We start from the raw sequence: 24,745 nt of genomic DNA on the forward strand, positions 1-24,745 counted from the left end.
TCTAACTCATGTCCCAAAAGAGTTCATATAAGAGTTGGTGTGTGTAGTATTACTCAATATTCAACCTTTGATCAATGTTTTGGTATTACCTTTTCAATTAAATATATCTTTGCATTGAATACAATCAACTTAAAATAATCACAAAAAACTTTACAATGATGGGAAGGAATCATATTCCAAGTCAAAGAAATTTACCCAGGAGCTCTTACCTGTCTTGTAAGGCAATGCATGCTGATGTTGAAATAGGTCAAAAGTAAATATCAGTGGTTAAAAGTCCACTCAAGTGAATGGCACCATCATGAAATTCAAGCGTCCATAGGATGATGCTTTACCAGGTTTTTCTGGAGCAGCCTTATTAAGCCAATGACTGCATCTTGATTGAACCAGTAAGTTACTATGTTATTTTTCCTTAATCTAAAGTTTCTATCTGAATAGGGATGCAGAATCCAATCAATTGATCGACGAGGCTTTCCTGAAAACATCATGCTGATCAAGCAATGAGATATGTTCAGGAGCCAACATCAGTGCACTACTACTTAAGTAGTGTGGAGCAACCCTCCTCCTGCATCAGAAAATCATGCAATTATATTAACTTCTGCAAGGGAATTGACAATCTTTATTTGAAAGGCTGCAAGGAAGTCAATTTGACGTTGAAAGTTCATACTTCCTCCTTCTGGTGGTCTTCTCAAAGCCTTGTGCTAAACGAGAAGCTTCTGATCTTGAAATGTGGCGCAGCGAAGAAAGATACTCATGGATTGCACCACCTTTCAATGTCGAGTACATTCTGGGAGGTACAATGGACTGAACTACATCAAATACACCTGACTTGATTTCACTGCATTGCAGACACCAGGAGTAAATGGGTATCAGTGTATCTGGCATGCCAAATGTATCTTTAAATGTGTTATAAGACAAATGTTTACAATTAATGCTACCGAGGTTTTGGTTTGAACAATCTATGGATGGTATTGTAGAGACTAGGTGCATCTATATATAACATACTTGAGGAGTACTACGATATGTATAGAGAAAACGGTCACGAAACTTGACTTAATTTCTTTCATCTCTTCTTCTCTTCAATAGAAATGGAGATAAAAGAAGCCCTTTTAACATAGGTATAATATTGATAAGGAAATGAACAAACGGAAAGTTTGAAGCTATGAATTTCAAAACAATTCAAGAGGATGACTAGTAAAAGCATTTCGAAACGGCATTGTGAATGTATACTGGTTTTCATACAGTTATCAACAGCAAGGAAGTTGAGCCAAATACCTCGTCGCATTTGGCAGGGTCCTCTCTGAATTTCGTCCAGCACATGAAGTCTTACTTGTTCTCATACCCTGCCCAATTAACTTACCTAATGCCATCATACTAGCTGCGTTAGCCAACATCTCCGAGGCTAAATCCACCCTCATACAACCTTCTTTTGATTCTACGGAAGAAATGCCTTTTGCATAGAAGCAAAACCCATGTTGCCCAATTGTGGATGCCAGCCGTAATTGCTCATCATACCAGCTGGATGCATCTGACTCCTCCAAAGGGATCATTGATGGTTCCAAAGAATCCTGCACAAACAATTAATTGCCATCATGACCTAAAGATGCATAATACAAATGATCAAATATCCAACCAAAAAGTATTGACACTTACACTTATTAGTGATTGGCATCTAGAAAACAATACATCAGTTTCTGAGATCAAATTGCTCATTCTATAGGCAAGCATAACAATCTGACAAGCATCTTGTTGTTCTAATGCAATATACTGCCTTAGATCACTGCGAGAGCCACGAAGTTTGTCCCATGAATCTTGTACAAAATCAGTCACCACCGAGGATTTTTGCCCCTCTGCAAAGTTGGAGCACTTAATAAAATCCATACGGCTACACTCATCCATCACCTGATAAGCTCCTGCAACAGTCTCCGTATGTTCATTCTGAGAATCTTCCAACTCCTGATGAGAAGATTCTGCAATTGCAGCACAATTATTTCCCCACGTATCAAAATTCCTCTGTAATCCTAACTCCAATTTATCAAGATTATTTCCTTCAACATGAAATTCCTCACACGAAAATATTTCTTTTATGGTGTTGGCAACACGGTCAGAAGTTACTGTGTGATAAGATAACTCTGTTCCATTATCCATTTCAGTTTCAGGAACATAAGTTGATTCTGGCACACAAGATATATCAATTGAGTTGCACATCTCACTTATGTGCATTTCGCCTGCAGTTTCTGAACATTGACAATGTCCTTCATCTATATTAGCCACTCCAGAACAACGTAGCTCCTCAGATGAGGGATTAACTCCAAGGACTTCGTTGTTAGTATCTTTATCTGTAACTTTAGGATATCCATTGTTGATAAACTCGTCTTCAGAATCAGAGGACATTACAACATCATGCATTTTCCGAACATATCGCCGACAGAAGGAAAATGGGGCACCTGAATCGTTGGGAAACTCAGAAGCATCATCAGTTTGAGCTTTATATTCACTGGAGTCATGAACAGAGCCATTCCTGCTCAGCATTGCTACCTTCTTGGCCTCTATACTTTCCATCTCATTACAAGGCATGTTGAAACTGTATTGCACTTCTGTATTGTCAAGTTTTTCTTCAACTACCTTCATTGAGCTTGAACCTTCTTCCATCATGGATAATGCCTTGGTTATCTCTTTCTCTACTAAATCAGATAACTGTGAAGGTATATCCCAGGGTAATATTTTTGGGAGCATCAGATGGCCAGCCTCAACATCGAACAGCAGGGACCCATACATCTCTTCCATTTTTGTATCTGCATAGACAAATCTATGATTGTTTTTCCTTTCTATATGAAAACTCTCAAGAAAGAAAATTCTATTGGCCAAAATAATAAATGGGAAGAACCATGTGTATGTCTATTAATCTGTTACAGCAAATTCAAGTCTCCAACTTATATTCTAAATAGAGAAATTCACTCAAGGAAACGTCTATTGTCTTGAATAAATGGTAAAACCAAGGTATATTCACGTTTCAAAAGTCTGCTTCCAAATAAATTAGAGGTGGTCGGACCATAACAGGTGCATTATATTTTTCCCAAAATCTCCCTCATACCCCCCATTAAATATTACTGAAAACGTTAATTGTTCTTGAACCCCCATTAATCCAAAATCTTTATCTCTTTTCAAATCATGATAAAGGAAACACCAATCACCACGGTCATAAGATTTTTTTTCAGTCATTCTTAAAATCCACCCCCTCCTTTTTCCTTATTTGATACTCCTCGATCACTTTGTTTGCGATAAAACCAAATCTAGAACTTGTCTATTCTTAACGAAGGGGAGGACTGTGAAGTTACTAGTAGAATTAGTTTCTCTAAGAATTCTAGACAGTAATGTAATGCAATGATTTAGTTCTTCCTGAGAAACTAGATGTGGTCAGCCCATAACAGGTGGATCCTCTTTTCCCACCTAACCTTATTATCTTGTCTCATTCTTCTATGTAGATGTCATCTGTATAATAAACAACTTATGTCAAGTACTACCTAAGTTAATTCATATGCCTAAAAGTTCCTTGGCTGTTCACAGAATTCCACAAAATCTTAACAGAATAGTTTGAAATATATAGATCTAACTACACGTAACATGTATGTCTAACCTTTTCTAAAACTTCTACCCTGGCACCAGAACTGAAGATGCATAATAATTTTTCGTATATCTCCCCGACAACACTCAATTAGTCGCTCAAGTAAATAAGGTTGTATGTTGGCTCTCTCCGCAGCACAAACCTGCAGAACAATAACAGAATGAGTTTAAAAACATATAGATTTCATGAGTTCCACAATGGGAAATTTGATCCAGCAAATGAAGCACATACCATATATGCATGGGAATGCAGCACCTTTGATGATGGCAACATGAAATGCACTTGTAGTCTGCCAAAATTGTCTGGCAGGACCGGATTTTGACCTAGAATTACCACAATTATAATAAGCCCCCTTACATTTCAAAAAAAAGAAATTCAAGGAGTGCAACTATTTCAACCAGTAAACCCTCTTACTATTGCTGGTCAATATTATAGGCCCCTTTGCTGTTTTAGCTATCTGTTGAATTGCTGCAAGAAAACCACGATCTTCAAGAAAAGTGATGTCTACATCCTCAAAAAGTATAAGATGTTTAACTTTGCTCTGATCCTCCTTATAGTCAGATTTTACAAAGGTTTCAGTAGCATCATGAGAATCCTCATCTGATATGGGTATCAATTCAACAACCTCATCATTAAACTCCTGGTCTGTCATACCATTAGCCTCAACAAACAGAGATTTCACAATATGTTTGTTCTGTGAACCCATAGGATTTGCCACTGATCTGAAAGAAAGAAAATTATTAATTAATATTTTTCTAATCATCATCAACAAATAATGATGAAGGCCAACTATCAACATGATTTACAAGCAAAAGTTCACAATGGCAGGCAATCTCTTATTAAAACATATTTTTCTTTCTGACTAAATATATCAAATATATTCTGAAGAGATACATTCGTTAAATATGCAACATAACAAAGAATTTCCAGAACAGACAAGAAGCTAATTTAGGAAATAAGAAAGCCCAACCACTGATAAGACATCGTAAATGCCCTCAAAGGAAACAGAATGTTTTCAAAGGAAAAAGAAAGAGTACAAGCAGCGCCACTACTTCCAACAGAAAATTTCTAACTTGTTAAGAGTCTCCCCCAAGTGAAAGTCCTATTTCACAAATCAAATTATCAAAATGCAATGCCTTTGTCAATAGACGCACTCTAAAAAATAAGTTATGAAGGGAAAAATTAGTAAGAACTTTATGTAAGGATCTTCAAACAAAGAGGCAAAAAACCAATGGACATTGTGATCACCACCAAAGACAACAAAGCGGTGAATTTTGCCACTCCTATTTTGGTTGATGAATAATCATACAGATAAATTTTCACTTCTGGGCATTAGCAGCTTTGGAATTGGAATTTGGAAAGTAATCTTTTCTGTAGGATTTATGAAGGGCAACCAGACAAGCATTTATTTCTTAGTTATCACACTCTCACAAATTTGAGGGCAATCAAGGCTTTAGAATATAAACATCAAGGAATGATCTTAATGGTTCTGGGACTAATAAATTTCCTTGGACATAAGAAACATGGAAATCAAGGAAGTACATGCTTCAATAAAAGGCAATCATCCAGCTAACAAACGCGCAAAACGAAAAAGAAAACTAAGTAAACAAGCACTTCTAAACATAAACAGGCAAACCTTCTAAGATGGCGAGATTTCAAAGCCTCTCCAAACCTCTGTTTCACAAGAGCTCCATTCCGACACTCTGATGCACTGAGCTGGTAAGACAACATATCAGAAAATCAAATATAGTGTCAAAACTATCAAAATACAAAACAGATAGTGTCTTAAAACACAAGTCATTAGAGAAGGTGGAAGGATGAGTTATCAATAGGATTATGAAAATATACTGTCAAGTTCAACTGCATATATTAACCAAAACAGAAAAAGAAGAAAATGTCTTGTAATGGCAGGATGAAACATTTTGGAAATTGCCACAAGTTCGACATACATCAGTCAGGAGGTTAATTTAGTTGTTTGGATGGGACACTAAACTTTTTTTTTTGGTCTGAATGGTAAACTTTTACTTCAACGAAAAATGACCTAACCACAAGCATCAATGTCACATGTTCTTACATCCGACTGACAGCCATCTTGCTATATTTCTAATATAAAGATGGTTAGTTTATTATAAGGAAAGAGAAATGGGGTAAACCAAAACCATTAAGGATGTCTTCTCTCAAAATCCCAAATTGTAGTCATAACTCATCCAATGATCCAATCTTTACAATTAGATGTAAATCTTACACTTAATTTTGGGACTGGATAACCACAAACTGACATTCCATGGTCAAACATGAAAGTGGCATCTAGAAAGCGGTAAGAACCAATGAAACCTTAAGTATATGACAAGGTGGTCAGCAGATTAGATGAAGAGTACTTTAGGCTGACTTAACAATATGCTATTGTTTATCTCTTATTAGTACTATGGATACCACACCACAACTAACTTTCTCTGTTTCTCTTTTAATCAGCATGATTACGATAAATTATCACAACAAAATCTTGGTCCAATCAACAGTTAAATACATTCCAGGATATGAAAAATCAATAATAGTTTAATAATGGAGAACTGCACTATCTTCAGCAACAAGCATATTTAAATTTCTTTACCTCCAAAACCTTAAACCCTTGCTCTTGTGCACAAGCATAGATAGCTGCAGACTTTCCACTCTGCAAGATGAGAAACATACACTTTACCCACAAAAATTTAACCAAAAAGCATCAGCATAGAATTTGTCTTTTTGTATGCTTAATGAGTTTTGTGATGGTAGCAAAGCCACCTCATGGAAAATGTTGAGGGTAAAGATGAAACTAGGATCCAGAGTAAAGATGCTAGCCCCCAAAACAATATTACTAGAAGGATTATCCGCAAAGATAATATCAGTTCAGATACAAGAAAAGATGAATTAATTAAAGGCCCCATAATGATGCATTTGGATATTCGGTGGCAAAAAATCATGAATAGAAACAAGAATTAGGTCACAAATTTCAAGTGGATCAATGGGATAATATAAATTTGTATATACCCCAATTGGCCCTGTAACTAGGAGAACATTATTTTTCTTCATGCTAGCCTCTTCATTTTCACTTTCTAAATCAGAGTCACTTTGAGAACATCTATAGTCATTATATTGCCTGTCACAGTTACCACTACCAGTGGGATCTTCACTGGCTTGAAAATCTCTTTTGTACCAAAGACGAAGCCACTCACTCAAAAAATTCACAGATTCATCGTTACCACATACCTGCAGGATCATGTCATTAGAAGATCAGAATCAGAGTGATAATGGGAAATCGAAGGGACAAAGGCATTTTCTTATCTACATTTAGGAAGGAAAAAAGAAGTCTGACAGTAGAAACTTTAAAGCGAACGGGACTTGTATGTCCATAAAGAATATATGGGTCCCAGATTTCTTACATCCCTAGCCTTCAATGGACGGTACTTGTATGTCCATAAGCAATCCTTAGGCTGATTACCACAACTGGAATAGTTTGACATTACCCTGAAATTTAATGAACCAAGAAAGTGAACAAGATTGCAACATATATACATAGGTTAATCTCAAACTAACGCACAGATTTTGAATTGATATTCGTATTGCCTCTAAATGAGCAGGTGCAACCTGAGACAACGGAGCATAAAGATATTGGTGAACTAAAAGTATCCCAAGCATAGTGAGGAAGAAACCTTTATTTAATTAAATAACATTTCGATTTAAACAATTACTACAAAATTTAATTCATAATAGAAATTCCAAGACAATTCACATAGGAAACCTTCAACCTTTCCTCGAGAATACTCTGCTGCTCAATATCTGACGTATTCATGTAAGCAGTATGTTCAGAAAGCAAACCAAGTTTAACGACCCCATTATCCTGACAAAAGTAAGAGAAAATTGAATTGGAATAGAGTTCCTTAATTACTGTTATTCAGATAGGTGGTGAAATATGTACCTCCTCTTCCCTTGAGTGATCTGCTTCCTTTAAGTTCTGATAGCACATCACTTGCCCGTCAACTAAGAAGTCAGGGACTGTTGTTGATGTTTCATGTGCACATTCTTGTTCAATGAGACACTGATCTAAAGATACCATGTTCTGAAAAGTTGATGCTTTGCAGGGTTGGAAAACTGTGGGAAGCTGGTCAAATTTTAAGCACTCAACAGAGCCTTCAAAAATTGAAGAGGGCATATATTCCAGATCAGGACTACTTTTCATAAAGGGTTCCTCACAAAATGTCCAGTTTCTCCAATCAAGGAACACAGCATCATCCTGCATAGCAGAATTTTAATATTCATCTTTGGTGAGAAGGATAGGTACAAACAATAAAACCCAAGAACAGCTAATGCCATATCTACTCCATATTGTTATACAATGTGCACATGGATAATCCAAAAGAACCGTACCTGAGTCCTTTCAAACACATGAATTGGACCACAAGTATTCTCTTTATCCTTACTTCCAATGAAGCTTGAATCACCATCAACTTCAATTGCCTCCCGATTTTTCTTGCTTGCTTTACAATATGAGAAAAATGGATGTATTTGCTTCCCTGAGAATATCCGTGAAGTTTCCTGATCAAACATAAAAAGGAAGAAACTTAGAGCGACAAACCAAACACCAAAGCTGGCACAAAAAAGGAGCTAATAAGTGTTTTTTTTCCAGTCACAGGCATAGCTAATAAGCCCAATTTACAATGGTACAATCCAACCACTAAAATAACAAAGATTATAAATTTAAAGAATTAGTTGGGGTTTGATGCTGATTTGAGTTGAATGGAGAAAATTTAATCAGGAAGAGCATGAAGTAAATCGTAACTGGCAGAAACAACAGAGCAGTTAAGAAATCTAAATTGTACTAGAAAAAAGGCTCAATAAAAACAGAGAAAAATAAAACAGAATGACTGACCTCGGCTTTCAATCTAGCCTCCAACCTCAAATCAGGGATTATTACTGGAGCTGCAGTTTCACTCTCTACCTCAGTTGCATTCTTCTTCGGTGTACTATTCGCCGAACGCTTACCGTTCTAAAATTAAAAACAATAACACCAACAATTTGATTCATTAAAAGAACTATTAACCTCAAACTCAATCAGGCAAGGCAAATAATGTACCATACGAATCAGAATAAAGTTCAACAAGAACCAAAAATTGCACATAATTGACCTTCTTAGGAGCTTTAATTGGAGGCGTTTTCTTTGCCTTTGACTTCCTCTTCCTCTTGCTTTGACTCCCACAGAAATCCTCGTCCTCGCCGTCATCGTCTTCACCATTACCTCTCTCGGCCTTCAGATCGCCGTCTTCCTCGAGCTGTTGTTGGGGTTTGAGAGGGAACAATGTGGACTGAACCAATCTCCGGCGAACGACTCGCCGTGTCGGCGTCGAAGGCGGGGCGTTCTGAGCTGAATTGTCCATGGAATTGGAGTGGATTGGAAATTTGGGATAGTGAGTGAATTGGGGTTTTGTGGGGGGTTTTTAGGGATTTTGGAGAAGACTGGTAAGAGTTTATGTGTGTAACGGAAACGTGATCTTACAGTGAGGGAAAAACGGAGTGGCAAAAACAAAACAAAAAATTATGGAGGGAAAAAGGAGGTTGTTCCCGCCTTGAGAGGAGGGATTTGGGTTATCACGCTTAGATATTTGATATTTAATTTCATTCAAATTACAACATTAAATTGTTGTTACATTTTTTTTTTAATCGAATTAAATGGTTGGTAATTCATTCTCATTAAACTGTAAAAAGATTGTGGTTATTGCCTATGTTGGTTAGGCAAGTTAACCATGATAATGAACGGGCCTCCTTGAACTAAAGTTCGAATATCTTTGCTAATGGGTCTAGCCCAGTAAAAGAAGGTATTAATTTGCAAACTAGTGATCTCATGTTTGAACTCTCATGGCATCGTGACAGCGTGTGTGTTTGAGAAGTCTCCCTCCCCCTCCCTCCTCCTCTATTTTAAACTATCGTTTGTACTAAAAAAATAAAGTTATAATCTTTTTCTTTTTTTTAGATTATATTAATTAATCTAATCTAAACTATTGTTTGTAATAATCTATAGTAGAATATGACTTTTAATTTATAAGTAGTGACCTTTTTTGTGTGGAAAAAGTAGTGACCTTTAGATTAAGGTCAAGTCATGTAGTATTTTTATCTAAAACTAGATACCCTGAAAGTATAGCTGGGAGCCATTACACTGTAATTTTTTTTTATTCTTGCCATTAGGTTTCAGAATGTACTTTGGCCACTACATGACTCGTTTTCAATTGATCCAATTAGAAGATTGTTGGTTACTAAATAGTATATAATATGTAAATTGTTATTTTTTCTAAATTAGTAAGAGACAGTGAAGTATATGAACCATTTTCAATTATTGGCAATGAATATTGGTATTTATTACTTCCATAATTATTTGTAGTTTATTCAAATTGTACCCCATTTCAAATGTTCTTTTTTTTTTTTGGGGGGGAGAAATTATATGATTGCATTCATAATTCAGTTAGAAAAGCCATTAGCCACAAAGGGCCAATACAAACTAACCACAAAATGACCATTACAATAACGGACCGTTCTAATATCAAAATTAAGACAATCTGGTGTGTCTCCACTAACGATCATGCATGATCGAAAAAACTCTGGCATAGGCATCCCAACTAAGATTACAAACTTAGAATAATATAAAAAAAAGATAAAGCTTGAAAAAAAAAGCCATAACAATACAAATAAATCACAAAAGAGAAATGAAAAACTCTCACAAAAAGATATATGAAAACTACACAGAGAACCCAAAGAGTCTCTGCAACTTATTCCAAACATAAAGAAATTACAAAAAAGATGGTGGTGGAGATCCGACGCAGAAATGCAGGTGAAGATTCGACGCTGAGTCGCAGCCGCCTATAATGGTTCGATGAAAATCATAATAAAACTAAGACAAATAGGGAAAACCCTTTATCTCTTAAAATAGGGGAAGAGGCGAAAGGAGGAAGAGAAGAGGTCAAATGTTCAAATATGAATTTTCTTTTGGTATGATATTTCAAAATTGCATACTTTTTATATTAACGGTGTCTTTCTAGTTCATAATGGAAGCAATCTTCTCTACCGTCATAAAATAAGAGCACCTGGCTTTGTCTATTTACAAGGACTTCATTCTAAGTCATTATATATATATATATATATATAGTCCTCTTTTATTAAGAGATTCTTCAAATAAAGGACACCATTTAGGATACTCTACGAATTTTTTTTCCAACAATCCAAACCATCTATTTTTTAAGTATACATTTATAGACCATCCCTGTAAAAAATTAGACAAATTGAAAACCGTTTCGACATCCAATTGTATCCTACAAATCAATGAACACGGTGCTTTTAAAAATTGCTAAAATATCTATAACACAATTGAGTGATCAAACGATATCGGATTCAGGTGATTTTTTGTAGAAATGGTATTTGAATGATAATCTAAAACATAGACAGTTTGGATTAGTGAAATACAATGCGAAGTGAGCTTTATAAAGATGTCCCTCAAATAAGCTAATTTAAGGGATCCCTCAATGGAAGCTCTATATATACACACACACTAAACTTTCAACATTTATTCACCGTAATGCTATACATTTTCAATGCATGTTTGTGCTTTATTATTACTAGCCTCTCCGCACGCACTTTCGCGCCTGCGAGATGCTTTTTTAATTATAAAAATTAAAAATTATTTTAGAATTTAAAAAGATAATGAGTAGTTGTGTAAAAAAAATAAAAAATCCATTATTTGATTTTAATTTTAATTTTAATTTTTTTAATATGAAAAAGTGTGAATTTACCATATTATCCTCATTTAATTAATAATTCAATTCTTAATGTTTGCATTAATCAATGGCATTTTTTAGTATTTTGAATGTTTTACCATTCTCTACCTTTTATATTGTATATATAGATTAATTTTTAAAGACGGCTATTTTTATATATATTTGTGCAAAAAGACGAGTCACGGAATATTCACTCAAACTCGAACGCTCTACTTTTTTATTTTTAAAATAGAGTATTCTACCATTAACATTTTATTGCATGATGCTCATGAATTTATAAGTTGTGAGATTGCCACTCCGATGATAATAAGCAAAAACTGCTAACATTGCACCACATATATATGATGGAACATTTTATACTTAACCATAGAAGATTAACCAAACTATGTAGATTTGAAATTTCAAAATCTAATTTTCTTTTTTGGGTAAATTAATTTCAAATTGTATTGATCCTTTCATTGACGATTCCATAAATAAAAACACATCAGGCCCCAGTGTCAGCCTCAGGGCTTTCATCTTTTATTGAGTCGCGACAAGCAGGCTCAAGGCCCACGACCCATTTTATATCGGGTCGGTTATCCGATCCAGATTTCAGCCATTGATGGACACGCGACTCACAAACATGCAGAATATGAAAGAAACTACCCGATCCAATCACGTGAAACCGTGTTTTACACGTAAAAAAAAATGCGCGTACATAATATACCATTCCAAGTCCAACCAGCAAGAAAAGAAAACCAGAAGTTCTTTCACTCATGTCTGAAAAGCACCGGATAAAAACTCCATAATACAAGACAGTGGGGTCCAGTTGGATGCGAATAAATCTCAACAAGGGAAGCTGGAATCACCAAAAGACCCCCAATACTACAGTCCAAAAGTGGCGGGAATATTGCAGTAGTGGACAACAGCAGGGGCAAGGATGGTAAACGAACGGCAAGTCCTTTGACGGGAACGACGTCGTCTCGATTGGCAACATTACTTTGCAAAAGGCAGAAAAATGGAGAAAAATGGTAGGTTTGACGAGGACAAATTGGTCCAGCAGAAAGTTATGTCCCAGGCTCCCAACTCAAGAATCTGACTTGTGTCTGTACACATCACTCTATGCTTAATACAAAACAATTGTCTTCTTCTCTATCTGTCAGCTTTCTTTGCCTCTTTGAAAACAACTTTCCCTTCTCCATCTCTCTCTCTCTCTCTCTCTCTCTCTCTCTCTGAGCTTCAGAGAAACCAAAAAACCCTAAACCCAGAAGCCAGAAACCTACTTGAATATCCTTAAAATTTTCAGTTTTTAACCAATTTAAACGCAGCATTTTGGTGTCCAGCTTCCGCCATTGAAGACCCAGCTTTCCATTTGTTCTTCTAAATATAAAAAAGTTAAGCGAAACCCAGAAGGAAAGCCCCCGAAACAAAAAAAACGCTTCTTTTTGCTAGTCGAAGCCTCATTCTTAAACCACTGCTAAACCCTTTTTCTCTTTTGCTCTATTGAGAGAGATAAATCCCAAAAATGGTGAATCAAAAACCTTTCCACAAAACCCACATCTTCCTCTCTCTTCTAGTCTTCACCAATGTGGCTCTGCTTGTGACCTCCAAGTCCACAATCGAGCCCTGCGCGAACTCAGACTCGTGCAACGCCTTGCTCGGCTACACCGTCTACACCGAGCTCAAGGTCTCCGAGGTGGCCTCGCTCTTCCAAATCGACCCAATTGCTCTTCTCACCGCCAATGCCATCGACATTTCGTATCCTGACGTCGAAAACCACATTCTCCCTTCCCAGCTCTTCCTCAAAATCCCAATCGTCTGTTCCTGCGTCGATGGAATTCGCAAATCGGTCTCGACCCACTACAAGACCCGGCCTTCCGATACGTTAGCCTCCATCGCCGATTCGATATATTCGGGTCTGGTATCTGCAGACCAGATTCGGGAGGCCAATTCCATTTCGGACCCTTCGGTTCTGGATGTGGGGCAGACTCTTGTGGTGCCTCTGCCCTGTACTTGCTTCAATGGGACTGATAATTCGTTGCCTGCTATCTACTTGTCGTATGTGGTGACCCCGGTGGACACTTTGGCTTGGATTGCGGCTAGGTACTCGACCACCCTTAGTGATTTGATGAATGTTAATGCCATGGGAAGTACGGCCATTAAAGCTTCTGATATACTTGCAATCCCATTGCCTGGTAATTTCTGTTTTTGCTCATTTTATCAAGTGTTTGATATTGAAACGTATTTTTAATGTGGTTTTCTGAATTGGTTCTTGTTGAATTTTGGTATGTTGAGTTGATTATGATGCTGCAGTTTGTGGGTACTTTGTGTTTTTGTAAGTTTATAATTGTTCTGTTCTAATTTGGTGGTATTAGTGCTTCATGGTTTGATTACAATTGTTGCACTAATCGGGGAGTTTGTGTATGTTAATGGGTTTTGAAGTTCAAACCAATAACCGTATCATGAATTTTTGAATTTTTCATTTTGGGTGGTTATGGTGAACTCATGTCTTGTTTGTCTGGATTTTGTTCCTCACAATTGTAGCTTGTGCATCAAACTTCCCGAGATATGCTGCAGATTACGGCTTAATCGTGCCCAATGGGAGCTATGCCATTACAGCAAGTCACTGCTTGCAATGCAGTTGTGGGCCTGGGAATCTCAAGTAATTGAGTTACTTTCACATCTATTTGCTCTCCAACTTCTCTGTTGATCTAGTGTTAATCACTTAATTGTGTTTTTCTTTCTACAGTTTGTACTGCCAGCCTGCTTCATTAGCAGTTTCATGTTCGAGCATGCAATGTAGAAACAGTAACCTCATGGTCGGGAATGTTACAGTTCAGCAGAGTGGTGGTGGTTGCAATGTCACTTCTTGTAACTATGGTGGTTTTGTGAATGGCAGCATAATCACAACGTATGGTTATCCTTTCCGATTGTACTTTTCTGTCTTAATATTGTCATTCTGAAATGTATGAATTATGTTTTCATGTCAAACTGATTCCTTCCTACTCTGCAGGTTGTCTACATCTCTCCAACCCCGCTGCCCAGGTATGATGATAGATTCTGCTTGGCTAATTAGAAGACACATTAATATAGATATAACTTGCAATGTAGGTTTATGGATTTCCCAAGAAATATGAACGTGTCTATTTGGAATTGGTTCTCGTACTTTCTTAAACAGAACGAAGCTTTTTACCCTGTTTCTTTGTGAATATTTGGTGCATGCTTTTGATTCTTTTCTTTATAGTACTGTTAAGTGCCATTTCAAATTATGGACTGGTTTATTTATAGTTGGTTTTAAAGTGTGTAAGCAGATTGTGTATTACTTTCTATTTAAAATAAGGTCATAACGGAGGTTCATATTAGAGACAGGAGAGTGATTTCTTTAGCTGAAAAAAAGTTTGTAACTCAAGAAATGTACTTTGAAATCCAATGCAGGTGCACAGAAATTTCCACCACTTATAGCTCCACCTACTTCGGTAATCCGGGATACAACCTTTGCACCCTCACCTGCTCCCCAGTCAGATGGCGCTGGAGGCACAGGGGCACCCAAGTCATCTTCATCGGTACCTTCAACAACCAGCATGCTTCCAGGATTGGCCCCTATAGGTGGCCCTGCTGGGAGTGCTTCTGGAAGTGCTTCTGATGCCTGCTCCTTGATTAATCCATTGGCCAATTTTCCAACCGCAGTTTTGTTGCTTTTGTATGTCAAGTTCATGATGGCCATCTTATAATGATTTTGGTTTTGTGTACTCGATGGTGGCGTGAATATTTGACGGGTGTGATTAGTCCGTTAACCTTATATTTGTTTGTACTGTTCAAACTGATTTTGTGGATGTGGCAAATCATCATGGGGTTTCAATTACTGATGGGTTTTGTATTGCTCAACTGCCAGATTATGAAGCACTATGAGGTACTGGCAGTTGCCATCTCTGTAATCTATTCTTGTTTTCACTTTCTAGACCCTCAAGATTTGCCTAGACTAGTTATCTTAAAAGTGAGCAGAAAAGTTCAGTAATTTTACATGTCCTGATTCTAACCTATTTTTTCACTCTTTCTCACCACCACAGCCTATTTTTTTTTAATACAAATTATTATTTCCTTTAACTATTTTTTCACATGCCCCTAACTCATTTTTTCCACTCTTCCTCATTACCATTGGCTTAAAACAAAATGTCTAGAGGTTATAATTGTTCAACCCAAGAGGTTACAATCTTAGTTAAAAGGAAATAAATGCTATATATTTTGCATGAAAGATGATCTGCTTATATATATATATATATATATAAAGAAATTTTCTTTCCGTATAGAAAGGAGATCCAATTAATGTATGCCTTACAATACTCTTCCACGAATGAAGAAGAAAAACAAAAATGAAGAAAAGAACCAATGAATTAATCAATCAATTATATGCTTACATGACCAAGACACTAGCTAGCTACAATATATTGAACATCGTCCTTGTCACAAAAGGTATATGCGAGAATGAGCACAGTAGCTGCAAGAGCTTGCAAAAGAAACCAATACGCTATCACCTCTCTCTGCCAAGAAAATCCATGAGACAGAACCTTTGTCACAACGGTGACGTCGTGCTGTGGATACAATAGGGTTTGGAAAGCCGGATCGAAGAAGTCCTCAACCCCATGAACAATGAGTCGTCCGTTGTTGTAGACATTCCATTCAGTGATTTTGACTCGGTTAATAGAAGCGTATGATGCACCCGTACGGGTTGGTAAGGAAGTAACAACGAGAGGATGACCGGGCAAAAGAGTTCGAACATTGGAACCATGACCACCATATGCCTCTATTGTATCTCTGTCGAACTTGAATGGCACAATGTGGTACTTAAGGAGTGTCAACTGAGGCTGTGGATACTTGGAGTTGAAGAAAGCTTGGTCTCGAGGACAAAAGAGGGTAAAAGTGGTGTTGGTGTGGTTTAGGGATTGTATTGCTGGCATGATCACGGCCTCAAGAATGGTGTCTAGGGTTAGCGACATGGCATGATAGCCCTTGTCAGAGAGTACGGCTGATGGTTTGGGTTGGTGTGTTTGCTCGACAGCTTGACTGGTACTAATAACAAATAAGAGACTCGAAGAGAAAACAACAAGAAGAAAACAGATTGAAAACTTGATGGAAGCCATAGGAGAAGACGAAGCAAAAGCAAAGGCAAAGCTATGTGTAATGGAAAGGGATTTTGGTGTGAATGGAAAGGCAGAGGCTAAGCGCATATATATATACAGTTTCCAAATCATACCCTGCCTCTAATTGGTTTCCAAATCCCTTTAGGATTCCTTTTTCTTTGCCGAAAAATGGATCACCTACGCTACTTGAGTTGAGATAATGATTTGGCCCTTGGCGGTTTCCTTTTTTCTTGGGGTTTTTTCTTTAAGGCCAAGTTACTTGTTCTTTCCTAAGCTGTGAAGGACTATCGATGCATATCCTACTATGCTGGTTTCATTTGTTTTGAGTTTGTCTGATTTTTCATTTTAAAATGCAATTTATAATTTGCTTTAGCAGTTTTTAAAATTAGTTTGTTATCCACGGAAAGTTGGTTTACAGATATACAAAAAATAAGGTCTACCTATGTTATGCGACTAACTTAACGAATCGCTTAATATAATTAACGAAAATGGTAAAATGAGACTTGATAAAATTTAATGACTTTTTATTTTTTATTTTATATAAAATTGAGTGAGTTAAATAAGACAAATTGAGTTTTAGGAGTAAAGTTAGATTCAAGTCATCCTTGTATAAGTGTGTTTCTTTTTTTTTTCTTTTTCTTTTTTTTGTCGGAATCAAGTTTCATTAAATAGAAGGTCAAAGTCAGATTACATAAAAATGAACTCAAATAATTGAGTTCACACCAAATGCAACACAAACATACATAGAACTCACTACAATAATAAAACTAACAAAATACATAAAGCACACATAAAGGCATTAAGCCTACATGACGGAAAAACGAAACTTAGGTACAAGTTCAATGGCAAATCACCAGTTAAGCCAAACAGTAATTAACCCAAAAAAAGAAATTATACAACTCCTAAATGTACTGATCCCCTTTCTCCTTGTTGACAACCAACCGCGAGGAAGCTAAGGGGGGGAGGTGGCCACTGCCCCTCATCCCCTCCGCCCATCTTCCCCTTCCTCTCCTCATCTTCTTTTCTTTTTCTCCCATATTTTTCTTTCCTCTTATCCCCTCTTCTCCTCCCTTTCCCCTCCCCAGATATTCTAGATATGTTTGTCTGTTTATTTTTTTGGTTAGTTTTGCAGTGTTCCAGGTGGATGGTGTTGTCTTTGTCTCGACGGCGGCGACAATAGTGATGCTAGATTGTGTCTCTCCTTGGGAGAGTTGTGATACCTGGTGGCTGATGTTTTGTCTCTGTTTTGACGGCAGTGGCAACAGTGATGCTAGTGGTAGTTGTTGGGATGTGGTGCTCTTCTTTACTCTGCGCCAACAGAAGAACTATGCTTGGTCATATGCGATTTTCTTTGTCAGGTTCTGAGTTGAAGTGAAGTGCTTCTCATGGATCTTTTTATTGTTGTTTCTGTGTTCATCCTCTGTGTTCTTTTTTTTTTGTTTCTGCTATGATATGACTTACAGTTTGTATGGGTGTCAAAGGACTATGATTTTGCTCATAGAAGGCTTCTTTTGATAATTGGGATGTTCTGCGGTCCTCTCATGTGAGTTTACTATTTGGAGTTTCTACCGTCCTCTCATGTGGGTCTATTGTGTTGGTCTCTAGTTGCGGTTCTTGTCGGAGGTCTTTGTGTTAGGTTTTGTTTTTGACTTGTTCTTTTATTGTAATGGTCTAAAGTGACCTGAATTAGACTTTTTTATTAGTCTATGACATGTGTGGTACTTTTTTCTCCCTGAGATTTGTCCTATGAGGTTGTCCTAGGACGGTTTCAACGAGGCCATTGTATCATGTCGCTCTTTGTACGTCTGTGGTTGTATGAAGGATAAACGGCCGAATACCCCCTGAACTATATCGACTATCGAAATGTCCCCCCATGATTATTTTTTCAGCCAATTTAACATTATTTAAATTATTTTAAATGGCCAATTTAGCCCCTGCCGTCAAGTTTTTAACTTCCATTCAATTTTCTTTTAATTATAAAGGTAAGTTTGAACATTACCAAAAAATAATAAAGAAAATATAAAATCATAATTTCTTTTTTATTTATTTTATAATTATTATTCTTGTTCCTTTTCTTTCTTCTCTCCCCGTCTCTGGAGAGACTGCTACTCCGTTGACAAAGTACAGGTTGTGGACCAGAACTTTGGTCTCTTTGGTTGTTGGGTTGTAGCTCATCAATCTGCCATGGGGTCTGCCCCCTAAAATACCCGATGTTGCTATTTCTCTGGAAAATACCCAATCTGCCATGGGGTTAGGGTTGTAGATCATCAATCTGCAGTGTTGTAGAGGTGGGTCTTCTTCTCCACCTCCACTATTGCTCTTTCACTGGGAAAACATCCAGCTCTTTCACTAAAAAAACCTTACAGAAGTGGGATTGCAGAGAGAGGGTTTGGGGGATGGGGTGGGGAAGACGTTGATTCTAGGGTTTTATTTTTTGCTTCTTTTTCAAGATTTAATTATTTTTAATGAAAAATTGGATGAAACTACATGGAAACTATCGGAATGGGCTAAATTGGCCATTTAAAATAGTCTGATGATGCAAAGGATCCACTAATGTAGTGGTTTGGAGTATTTACTCCCTCAGGCAAGGTCCTGAGTTTGAGTCCTAACATCTGTGTTGTGTGTGTGAGTTTAATATGCTATCGTCCATTTCAATAGAAAAGGACCTAAAAAAAAAAAAATAGTCTGATGATTAAATTTGTTGAAAAAATAATTTAGGGTGGACATTTCAATAAGCATTATAGTTCAGGGGAGTTTTCAACCGTTTACCCTTGTATAAATGAATTTCTCCTTCTTAAAAAAACTCCTAAATGTGATTTTGAAAGAAAATAATAAACAAAATCCTAAATATAATTTCTCACGCACAAATGCGACATTCAGCTTGAGATTGAAAGCGGTGTCGTTTGAGTAAATTCCCAATCGCCGACGCCAAAGTTCCGGCGCGAGGATTTAACCAATAACATAACATAACATCAGTGTATCAGTAATCAGTCAGTGCTCATCAGACAGCGTAGAAACGCACGCAACTCAGCTATGGCTTCTGCTCCTTCAAAGCTCTATGCTGGTCTCTCTCTCTCTCTCTCTCTCTCTCTCTCTCTCTTTCTCTCAATCTTCACGGAGGCACATTCCATTGTTAGCCTTTAAGCGTTTGATTGTGTTGTTGCAGATGATGTTAGCCTTCTGATGGTTTTGCTCGACACGAACCCTTTCTTCTGGAGCTCATCTTCCCTCCCATTCTCCGTGTTTCTCTCCCATGTAATCTCACCCTTTCACTACTAAACCCTAATCTCCTGTTGGGTTTCTCAGAAGAACGTCAAAGTTTCATTCTTTTTAAGCGAATTTAATTTCCCCATTATTAAATCAGGGCTAAGTATATTTTCAATCCTTGCGATTGTTTTACAGGTGCTTACATTTTTGAACTCGATTTTACTACTCAATCAACTCAACCAAGTTGTGGTTATTGCTACGGGATACAATTCCTGCAGTTACATCTACGATTCTTCTACCTCCACGAACCAGGGTTCTGATAATGGAAGAATGCCTGCGCGGTGCGTTAACTTGTTGCAGAAGCTGGAGGAATTTGTGATCAAAGACGAGCAATTGATCAAAGAAGGCTTGAGAGAAGGGATTGCTTCTTCGCTGCTATCTGGGTCCTTATCAATGGCTCTTTGTTGTATCCTTTATGCCAATGCTTGTTTTAAGTTTGGGTTCGTGGGTATCTAACTGAAAAAACCCCATTGTGTGCTAATGGCATTTGAGAATGCACTGAGTATTTAAGTAGATTTCTTATTTTAGAATGCTGGTCCCGTGGCAATGCTTATTGCAGATATAGGAATTGTGTTGGAGCTAGTCCATAATAACTGAGCTATTTTATTTTGTGGGAACATTTAAATGCATCCACGCAAACTTTGTTGACCTATATTTGATGGGTAGATATACAGAGAGTTTTTCGATCTGGACCGCTTCATCCTCAACCCCGGGTGAGTATCATAGTAGTTTGTGTATAAACTATACAGAAGTTTCTTTGGCTGGTCAATGCTACATCATTAGATAATTCTCAAATGTATTATCGGACTATGAAATGTAATTGTTTTATTTTTCTTGGATGACTTGCGTTATAATCTGGTTAGTACTAAACATTGATCATGTATTGTAACTGCTTTGCTGTATTTCTTACATTTGTCCTTGTTAAGACATTTTATGACCAATCAATTTGATTCATATTTCTCTGTAGCTTGTTCAATGTAGTTTTAGTGAACTTATGTCCTAGCTGATGCATGATAATTCATCTTTTTTCCTACCCAAAATAGTTCTGCAATATAAAGGAGTTCTATTGAATGCCTTCGAAAACACAGGTAGGTGCAGATGATCAACATACTTGCAAGTGAAACTGTTAATAACCAAAGCACGGGCTAAATGCAATTCTCTAAGCACATTAGGTGCAAATCATCAACATAATTGCAAGACGTGGATTAAATGAAATTCTTATTAGATGGTGGCTATTGAAAGCATGTACCCATTCTCTAGATATTATAACCGTATTGTGAGACAATCTTCACTGTTCCCATCAAAGATATCAAATCCTCAATATTTTTGGTTATTTCTATCAATACATTAGAGTATCCTTTGTGAGATGTTGGTGATTCTGACAAGATGAAACAGTTTCTTAGTGTCCAATGTTTGACATCGTAGGAACTCATCACACTATCATTTTGGCTTGCATGTATGCGGCAGTGTATATATATTTTTATTATACCTTAAATTCCTTTCACAAATGGATTAGCTTTTAAGTAGTGTTACTAATATATGGGATGCAGATTTTATGCTTGCAGGGATCATCGGATGGACCTGAACAGTAAGTTATTTCTGGTATTTTGCATTTTTTGTGTTCTTTCCCACCAAAACTCTTACAGAAGTTTCTTTTAATGTCCTTTCAGATATGTTGCAATCATGAATGCCATATTTTCTGCACAACGGTCTGTGGTATGCAGTTGATCCTTTTCCTGTTCCTGAAAAGCATAATTTTTTTTTTTTTTTTTGCGTATACTATTCTTCACTGTCAAATGCGTCCTTCTAGTGATGATGTTTGGAAGTTTGTTTTATAATGATTTGCAGTTGGTTTATTTTTTTGATCTCTGTTTGCGGTACAGACTTTTAGGAACTTTCTGTTTTCCACTATGAAAACTTAAACTTTCTTAGACTCTTGGCATTTATTTTGGTACTTTTTAGTACAAGTGATTTGTCTCTTACAGCCCTTTTGATAAATTTTATGAAAATGAAACAAGTATTAGGTGGCCATTCTTAATTTATCACTAATGCAGAGATGTAACTTAGTGCCGTATATGCTCTTTGTATCTGCTTCTAAAAGATGATTGTATACAATCAATTGATTTGAAATCCAAATTTGCTCTTCTGTTTGGAGGGCAACAACAATGATCTGTAGCTGTTTGGACCCTTGCCTCCCAATCTCTCTCTCTCTCTCTCTCTCTCTCATCATTAGGCAGTTCATTTGAATAAAATAAATACTTAGTTTCTTCTACTTTCCAGAAATCCAAACTTTGCCTTAAAAGTTATGATTTTGTTATTGCTTATCTACTTACCAAACTGTTCTCTGTTACTAGCAACATCTGGTTCACGAACGTCAAATGTGTCATTGATTTTCTTCCACTTCAGGTTCCTATAGATTCTTGTTATATGGGCTCTAGCAACTCTGCCTTCCTACAGCAGGTAGCTTGTCTTTAGAGCATCTTTGTGATGGATATTTTTTTGTAGAATTTGATAAGTGTTATTATCTTTATTCTTCTGTTTGCTGTACTAAAATGCTTCTGGTGGATGAGTAACAGGCTTCATACATTACTGGTGGTGTGTATCTGAAGCCCCAACAACCGAATGGGCTGTTCCAATATCTCTCGGTAGGTTAAGAACTTAAACTGGTTGATGTGGAAACATCTTAGCCTTGTGATTTTACTTGTTTGTTTCAGTACGTGGTGTTTGGCTAAAGAAAATTGATTTGGGGGTCACTATTTTCCATTTGGTATTATTCACAAGGCTTTTCCTTTTTGTTTCAACTTCTAGAGGCTAATGCAATAATTTAATTAATATGCAGACAGTTTTTGCAACTGATTTGCATTCTCGAGCCTTTTTACAGCTTCCTAAGTCTCTTGGTGTGGATTTTCGTGCCTCGTAAGTAAACTTTTTACAGTCATCAAATTATTTGGCTTCATATTGGATTTTTTTATTAGAAAAGAAGAAAACAGGTTTTCTGTAAGAGTTCAGTATCACTTTTAAGATTTAATGCCTATTTCTGGGAGCAAAGAGGAAGGGTGCATCTAAAATTTGATAATATTATAATGGGTGAGAGGCTCCTTTCTATGGAGCTACTTCAAGCATGATTTACAGGAAATGAGAGAGGCCCCGTATGATATATCACATTTCATAAAATAACAGCAAAATCTTGAATTAAGTACAATCTAGGTTTCTAGGCTGTTCCTTTTAAAACTCATGTATTTTACACAGATCAAAATCTTGATTTTAATTAATTGTTTGGATTTGTATTTTTTTGGGGTCAATCTGTATAACTTTTTGAACGAGGGTTTGCATCAGGTGGTGGTTCCCTACTTTCCTGAGCTCCATTAGGACATTTTCTTAGATATTTGGTAATAGTTGAGTTGACCTAGTGGTGTTACTAGCTCTAATTCTTTCGTAGATAATTTTTCATCTACTTTTTTTAGTGGTAGTCATGGTAAGTAAATGATTTGAGTCTACATATAGTGCTTGGATTCATGTGAAACCAGGAAAAAAAGGACAGAAGAAAATAACAATTTTCGGGCCTACATTTTCTGTGTATTGTCATCTTTTGATTTCTTGAATTTTGCAGGTGTTTTTGCCATAAGAAGACAATAGACATGGGCTACATTTGTTCCGTGTGCTTGTCCATATTTTGTAAGCATCACAAGAAATGTTCAACTTGTGGGTAAGTTACCTCCTCTATATGCAGACTACATTATTAAAAGTAAATTAGTCGAGCCAATTTTCCTCTGCTGTCTTTAGTTTTTGATATGGTTGTCTTTGAGGACAGTGGTGACCTTTGATTTCCCTGAAAATCAGAGATCATATCATGATGATAAAAAAATATTACAGCTACTTCTTGTTTAGTTAGAAAACTAGCCGTAGATACCCACAAATATTATTTACATAATATTTTCAGTCAATCCTATAAATGTTAAGTAATTAAGATTTTTCAGAGAGACATTGTGAAACTTCTTCTGGCAAAACACAAAGGCAATGAAACTTAAGTAATAATTATTACTTTTAATTGAAAGATAATTATTCATTTCATTGTTTTTTTAAAAATAAGCTTGGTAGATATGGAGGAAAAGAAATAAGTCACTAAAAGAAATAAGTCACTACATTTTTTTTAATGAGAAACAAACACTACACCATGCCATGGTTGACAATCAATTGCCACAAAACTTTCTCTTGCATAGTCAGAAATTCATTGTTTTGTTAAGAAGCAAGATTTACTGGGATCCGGAGATTCTTTTACCACCATCATTTCTTACCTCTCTTGATTGATGCAGGTCAGTATTTGGTCAAGCCCAGTCAGATGTTAACTCAACATCCAACAAGAAAAGAAAAACTCCAGAGACATAATGTTAGTTCTCTAAATGCATACTGTTGTATTTTTAGTTTGTGCTCTTCCATATCATATTTGACCGTTCAATGTTAGTGTACTACTAAATAGTTTTTGTTCCCATTTACTGGCAGTGATTTCTATGATAGCTGTCTGGGAACCAGGTTTGCCGAGATACATGTGTGCCTCTCCTCGTAGAATTTTGGCACCATAGCTCAATCGAAGCGCATATCACCGGGTGTGTTTCATGATGCCAACAATTTTGTGGAGGGAAAAAGAAGCCTAGCTGGCTGATTATACAACTAAGGCGAGCTGATAGACCTATTTATGATTTCTTGTAACTGATCTCTAGTGTTTAGAAAATAGAGAGTGGTGGTTATCCCGAATGGTTATTAGATGGTAAAACATAATATAAAGAAATTACATCTATGCATGGGGTGAGCACACCACATTAAAAAGAATTACAGATTTGCGTTTATACAGAGTTACCACATTTATCTGATTATACTGATTGCATCCGTTTTTGTGCTTTGGTGGCAAATTCGACTTTTGTTCTTTTCATTTCTCGCGATTGCAG

General features: G+C 36.7%; 3 protein-coding genes across 4 annotated transcripts; 2 read left to right on the top strand and 1 right to left on the bottom strand.

Annotated features, from left to right (window-relative positions):
- Nucleotides 1–22: 22 nt before the first annotated feature.
- LOC117614822 lies at nt 23–9,155 on the bottom strand. The gene is made up of 16 exons (XM_034343733.1): nt 8,785–9,155; nt 8,529–8,645; nt 8,027–8,194; nt 7,578–7,892; nt 7,408–7,499; nt 7,042–7,126; nt 6,650–6,868; nt 6,234–6,293; nt 5,259–5,338; nt 4,037–4,344; nt 3,854–3,945; nt 3,635–3,764; nt 1,651–2,792; nt 1,273–1,565; nt 665–835; nt 23–562 (listed from the first exon to the last, which is right to left on the bottom strand). The coding sequence occupies exons 1-16, from the start codon at nt 9,031–9,033 to the stop codon at nt 451–453; spliced, it is 3,633 nt and encodes a 1,210-aa protein (XP_034199624.1). The 5' UTR covers nt 9,034–9,155; the 3' UTR covers nt 23–450.
- A 3,403-nt stretch (nt 9,156–12,558) lies between these two features.
- LOC117616348 (lysM domain-containing GPI-anchored protein 1) lies at nt 12,559–15,412 on the top strand. The gene is made up of 5 exons (XM_034345641.1): nt 12,559–13,592; nt 13,942–14,059; nt 14,147–14,308; nt 14,411–14,442; nt 14,833–15,412. Exons 1-5 carry the CDS (start codon nt 12,923–12,925, stop codon nt 15,126–15,128), a joined length of 1,278 nt encoding a protein of 425 aa, XP_034201532.1. The 5' UTR covers nt 12,559–12,922; the 3' UTR covers nt 15,129–15,412.
- A 3,977-nt stretch (nt 15,413–19,389) lies between these two features.
- Nucleotides 19,390–24,687, top strand: LOC117616745 (general transcription and DNA repair factor IIH subunit TFB4). 2 transcript variants are annotated; one of them, XM_034346147.1, is made up of 12 exons: nt 19,390–19,599; nt 19,702–19,790; nt 19,938–20,208; nt 20,469–20,515; nt 21,353–21,390; nt 21,473–21,518; nt 22,209–22,262; nt 22,379–22,447; nt 22,642–22,718; nt 23,413–23,508; nt 24,116–24,189; nt 24,303–24,687. In XM_034346147.1, the coding sequence occupies exons 1-11, from the start codon at nt 19,569–19,571 to the stop codon at nt 24,186–24,188; spliced, it is 891 nt and encodes a 296-aa protein (XP_034202038.1). In that variant the 5' UTR covers nt 19,390–19,568; the 3' UTR covers nt 24,189; nt 24,303–24,687. The 2 variants fall into 2 exon arrangements, 1 of the variants encoding a protein (XP_034202038.1); XR_004584176.1 differs by lacking the exon at nt 24,303–24,687 and having other exon boundaries at nt 19,393–19,599; nt 22,646–22,718.
- The last annotated feature ends 58 nt before the right edge of the window (nt 24,688–24,745 follow it).

The sequence above is a fragment of the Prunus dulcis genome, chromosome 1 (assembly GCF_902201215.1).
Source record: "Prunus dulcis chromosome 1, ALMONDv2, whole genome shotgun sequence".
Lineage (NCBI taxonomy): Eukaryota > Viridiplantae > Streptophyta > Magnoliopsida > Rosales > Rosaceae > Prunus > Prunus dulcis.

Excerpts from the sequence above, each read along its gene's own strand:
- LOC117614822 (XM_034343733.1), bottom strand. The coding sequence starts at position 9,033 with ATGGACAATTCAGCTCAGAACGCCCCGCCTTCGACGCCGACACGGCGA. Across the intron at positions 7,500-7,577 it reads ATCACTCAAGGGAAGAGGAG|GATAATGGGGTCGTTAAACT; the intron begins GTACATATTTCA and ends TACTTTTGTCAG. Across the intron at positions 3,946-4,036 it reads TATAATATTGACCAGCAATA|GTCAAAATCCGGTCCTGCCA; the intron begins GTAAGAGGGTTT and ends TGGTAATTCTAG.
- LOC117616348 (XM_034345641.1), top strand. The coding sequence starts at position 12,923 with ATGGTGAATCAAAAACCTTTCCACAAAACCCACATCTTCCTCTCTCTT. Across the intron at positions 14,309-14,410 it reads AATGGCAGCATAATCACAAC|GTTGTCTACATCTCTCCAAC; the intron begins GTATGGTTATCC and ends CCTACTCTGCAG. Across the intron at positions 14,443-14,832 it reads TCTCCAACCCCGCTGCCCAG|GTGCACAGAAATTTCCACCA; the intron begins GTATGATGATAG and ends AATCCAATGCAG.
- LOC117616745 (XM_034346147.1), top strand. The coding sequence starts at position 19,569 with ATGGCTTCTGCTCCTTCAAAGCTCTATGCTG. Across the intron at positions 20,516-21,352 it reads CGCTTCATCCTCAACCCCGG|ATTTTATGCTTGCAGGGATC; the intron begins GTGAGTATCATA and ends TATGGGATGCAG. Across the intron at positions 22,719-23,412 it reads GGTGTGGATTTTCGTGCCTC|GTGTTTTTGCCATAAGAAGA; the intron begins GTAAGTAAACTT and ends TGAATTTTGCAG.